This window comes from Populus alba, chromosome 16 (assembly GCF_005239225.2).
Source record: "Populus alba chromosome 16, ASM523922v2, whole genome shotgun sequence".
NCBI lineage: Eukaryota > Viridiplantae > Streptophyta > Magnoliopsida > Malpighiales > Salicaceae > Populus > Populus alba.
This window is the reverse complement of record NC_133299.1, coordinates 3,164,658-3,168,851: the sequence shown is the minus strand read 5'-3', so window position 1 is coordinate 3,168,851 and position 4,194 is coordinate 3,164,658. Positions and strand designations below refer to the sequence as shown.

The 4,194-nt window shown below is 29.7% G+C and overlaps 1 protein-coding gene across 1 annotated transcript; it reads right to left on the bottom strand.

Annotated features, from left to right (window-relative positions):
• Positions 1-29: 29 nt before the first annotated feature.
• LOC118057386 (uncharacterized) lies at positions 30-1,277 on the bottom strand (the record flags this gene model as incomplete). Its single annotated transcript, XM_073405403.1, has 2 exons — positions 30-528; positions 742-1,277. Coding segments are annotated over 2 exons (1,035 nt in total), but the record flags the coding sequence as incomplete, so codon positions are not given.
• Positions 1,278-4,194: the final 2,917 nt, after the last annotated feature.

Below are 4,194 nucleotides of genomic sequence, written 5' to 3'. Positions count from 1 at the left end.
ATGACATAAGAAGTTCAAAGCTAATGATTCTACTCGTTACCATATTGTTCCCATAAATGTTCAATCAAATCTTCTTGTAGTTGAGAGCTAGTGGCTCTATCCCTGATTCGATTATGAGTTTGAAGAAAATCATGTAGTTCTGGTATTTCACCATGTGACACTGATATAAAGGAATTGACTTCACGTTCATGGTCAAATCCAAGGTTCATTGCTCCTTCATCTTCAATAATCATATTATGCATTATTATGCAAGCTTTCATAATATTTGCAAGCGTTTCTTCATCCCAGTATCTAACAGGTCCACGTACAATTGCAAAACGAGATTGGAGCACCCTAAATGCCCGCTCTACATCCCTTCTTGCAGACTCTTGCTTACTTGCAAAATATTTTCTCTTTGCTCCTAATGGCCTTGGGATTGTCTTAACAAAAGTTGACCAATTAGAATAAATCCCATCTGCTAAATAGTATCCCATTGTATATTCATACCCATTAATTGTATAATTGACAGGAGCAGTATAACCTTCAGCAAGTGTAGCGAAGATATGTGACCGATCAAGAACATTAATATCATTTAATGATCCAGGCATTCCAAAAAAGGCATGCCATATCCAAAGATCTTGTGAAGCCACCGCCTCTAGAATTATAGTTGGTTCACGACAATGACCAGTATACATCCCATGCCATGCAATTGGGCATTTCTCCCATTTCCAATGCATACAATCAATGCTCCCTAACATCCCTGGAAATCCACGCTGCTCTCCAATTGATAATAATCGACAAACATCGGCCTCGTTTGGTGCCTTTAGATACCAATCACCAAAAACTTCTACGATGGCTTTGACAAAAGCTCTAAGACTTTCTATCGTAGTGCTTTCTCCAATTTGAAGATATTTATCAGTAAGATCTGCAGGAATACCATATGCAAGTATTCTGTGAGCTGTAGTTACCTTTTGAAGACAAGATAAACCAAGAACACCGAGAGCATCTGTCCTTTGTTTGAAATATGGATTATGATTATGAGCTTCCACTGCATTTGCAATCCGAAGAAAAAGACGATGACTCGTCCTAAATTTTCTTTGAAATTGAGTTTCAGTGAATTTAGGATTTTCAGCAAAATAATCATTATATAACCTCAGCTCACCTTCCTTTCTATTACGATTGACAATATTGTGGCCAAGAATAGAGCCACGATACCCTGTTCTCCGCCCTTGATTATTCGATTCTTCTTCAGCAACCACAGCAGCAACAACTTGAAAAGCGATCACAGGAGTGTCATTTAATCAAAAGCATCATAAAAATTAAAATTAGAATGATTCATGATGAATTTTAATGAAATATATTTTTGATTGGAGAGAAAACAATGGAATGGTGAGAAAAAATGTTAAGGTATATGAGAATATTTATAGATGGATTATTTTTTTAAAATTTGAAATCTTAGAATGTTGGCGGTCATTTTTTTAAAATTTGAAATTTTAAAATTTAAAATGGCGGCGGTTTATTTTTTCAAAGCATGAAATTTTTTTTTAAAAAATTGAAAATTAAATTTTTAACAGTAACATATAAAACTGAAAATTAAAAATATTCATATAAATAAATTTTAAATTATATCTTTTAACTTTCATATTATTTCAATAAATTTTATATTATTTTTATAAATTACTCATATTAATTATATAATTAATAACATCATAATTATATTATATATAAAATATTTAAATTAGTTACATAATTATATAAAAATGAATTTAACATGAAATATATTAAAATATAAATGGCTTTTCTAAATAACTTTTTACCATTGCAATGCACATAATCAAAAAAGCTATATTTATACTATTTAAAAAGCTATTTTATCAATTTAGCTTCTCAATTTGGCTTTTTGCATTGGAAATGCTCTTAGAGAGTATAATTAATTAAAGAGCCAAAAGCATCTAACCTTGATTTCCACATGCATAATTAGGCTACATACGATTCTTCTTTCCTAACTGCTACTACCAATTTGGAGCTAGCTAGCCTTCTTGTTTACTATTGGTGTTAACGATATAGTCATGGTAAAGGATCACACCATTACGTAGGTTCAGAGCCTGTTGAACATCTCTATGAAAATAAAAATAAAAATCACACGGAGTTAAATATAGTGGAGAAATTGGTTGTTGATCCTTGTTTGTGGAGATGGCCCTCAAGAGAAATTAAGAACTGGTTTGCTAGCGATACCATGTCTGCTTATTGGTTGATATATCATGCCAGGGTTGTTATGTATATTATTGATGAAGATTATAGAATAATAATTATTAAGAAATCCCAAGTAATTGTACGCAGTTCAAAATGTAGATAAGTTTTAAGAATATATATTTCAAAATTTGCAGACAGTAATACTAATACCATGTGAAATGCCTTTAGCAGAGATAAAGATTTGGATTGTTCCATGCTCAAAGTGCAAGAAAATTAAAGAACATACAAGGAACAAACTTTTGGTTCTCCAGTCTTTAGTGTGAGAAAAAGAATAGAAGTCGAACCCTACCAGGCTGCAACATATGTTTTCATTCGTTTTCTTTTTTGTGCTAAATAAGCTTGGACAGAACTTTTTTATATAAAAAAAAAAAGCATGGGAAGAAATTCCTTTGTCGAGAGACAAGGATTGGATTTAAAGAGACGTTCCACCCTTTTCCTGTTCACATCTCAATACTTTCTTCATTAACTTATTTATTTACTATCAATATATACATTATTTAGGACGATCACTTAAAATTGAAGTAGCTTTTAGATTAGAGCAAGTATTTTTATTAACTTGGAAGTTGGGCTTACTTTCTTCTCCAAAGCATGGTCGTGTTCTTAACAAGAGAACAAAGTTAAAACTATCATAACCAATATAAAGTTAGCATTTTGGACGGACGTTATATTATTATTGCTTTCCTGCCATAATGGAATGGATTAGAGCAAGTAGCTTTGACACTATCCCTCGATAATCTTTTATTAAAATTTGACTTTATTGATTGATATTCAAATAAAAAATTATAATATTTTTTAATCTATACCGCAACCCACTCTCAATCTAGTCTTTTTTTCACTTGTCTCAAAAAATATTTGCTTAGTCCATCTCACAAACTATTCAAGGCAAATCACCATACCATTATTTAGAGGGTGTTTAAGAGTATGATTATAGTTATTTTTTAAAATGCTTTTCATTTTGAAAAAATATTAAAATAATATTTTTTATTTTTTAAAAATAATTTTTAATATCAACACATCAAAATGATTTAAAAATATATATAAAAAATATTAATTTAAAACAAATCTCAATTTAATTTTTTAAAATATCAACGCATTATACTTGTTGTTGTTATGTTAATAGTGGTGTTAAAGAATTATAAAATGAATATAATAAAATAATAGTTATATTGATGATACATGTTTAAAACTTAAAAGATATAAGAAAAAAAACAATTAATAGGAAAGACACTTTTTATAAATGGATTGCTTGATCATTGATAATAGAAAAAAAAAAAAAGATAAAACAAAATGTAACTAGAAGTTGTAATATGCCTGAATAAAATAAGAAAAAGCGGAAGAAGATATTACAAAGTTAAAACTATTTTTATTTGAAATTGAAAATTCAAGAAAAGTTTCTCTCTCTAGTTTATTTAATTTTCTCTCAAAGAAATTTCACTACAAGATTTAACAGTTTTACCGACGGAATTTTTTTGTCGGCGTAAGACACATTCTATCGGTAATTAATTTACTAATGAAATCACCGAATAAATTCCGTCGATAATTCTGTTGGTAAAAAATGATACGTCATCATTTTTTTTTTATTTTTTTTAAATTTTTTTTTCTACGGTAATTTCTCTCGGTATATACCGAGGGAATATTTCCGTCGGTAAAATCTCTCAAAAATTTACCGATGAAAATATTTCTTTGATATTTTTGTTTATATTTATTGATTTTTTTAGTAGCGTTTAACACGAACAAATAGCTATTGGAGGAAATAGACTCAAACACCAATAGATCAAATTGTACACGGAAAATATTGAAGAGTTGAAGCATTTGCAGTAATCATTTACACGGGTGGGTATCTTGTATAATAGGACTGAGTGGCAGTAAGTGCCAATCCGAAAGATGCAGCAAGAACTGCAAGCACTAACATTGTTCCATCGTAACCTTGAACGCTAAAAGCAAAATTTATATATTTTTTTA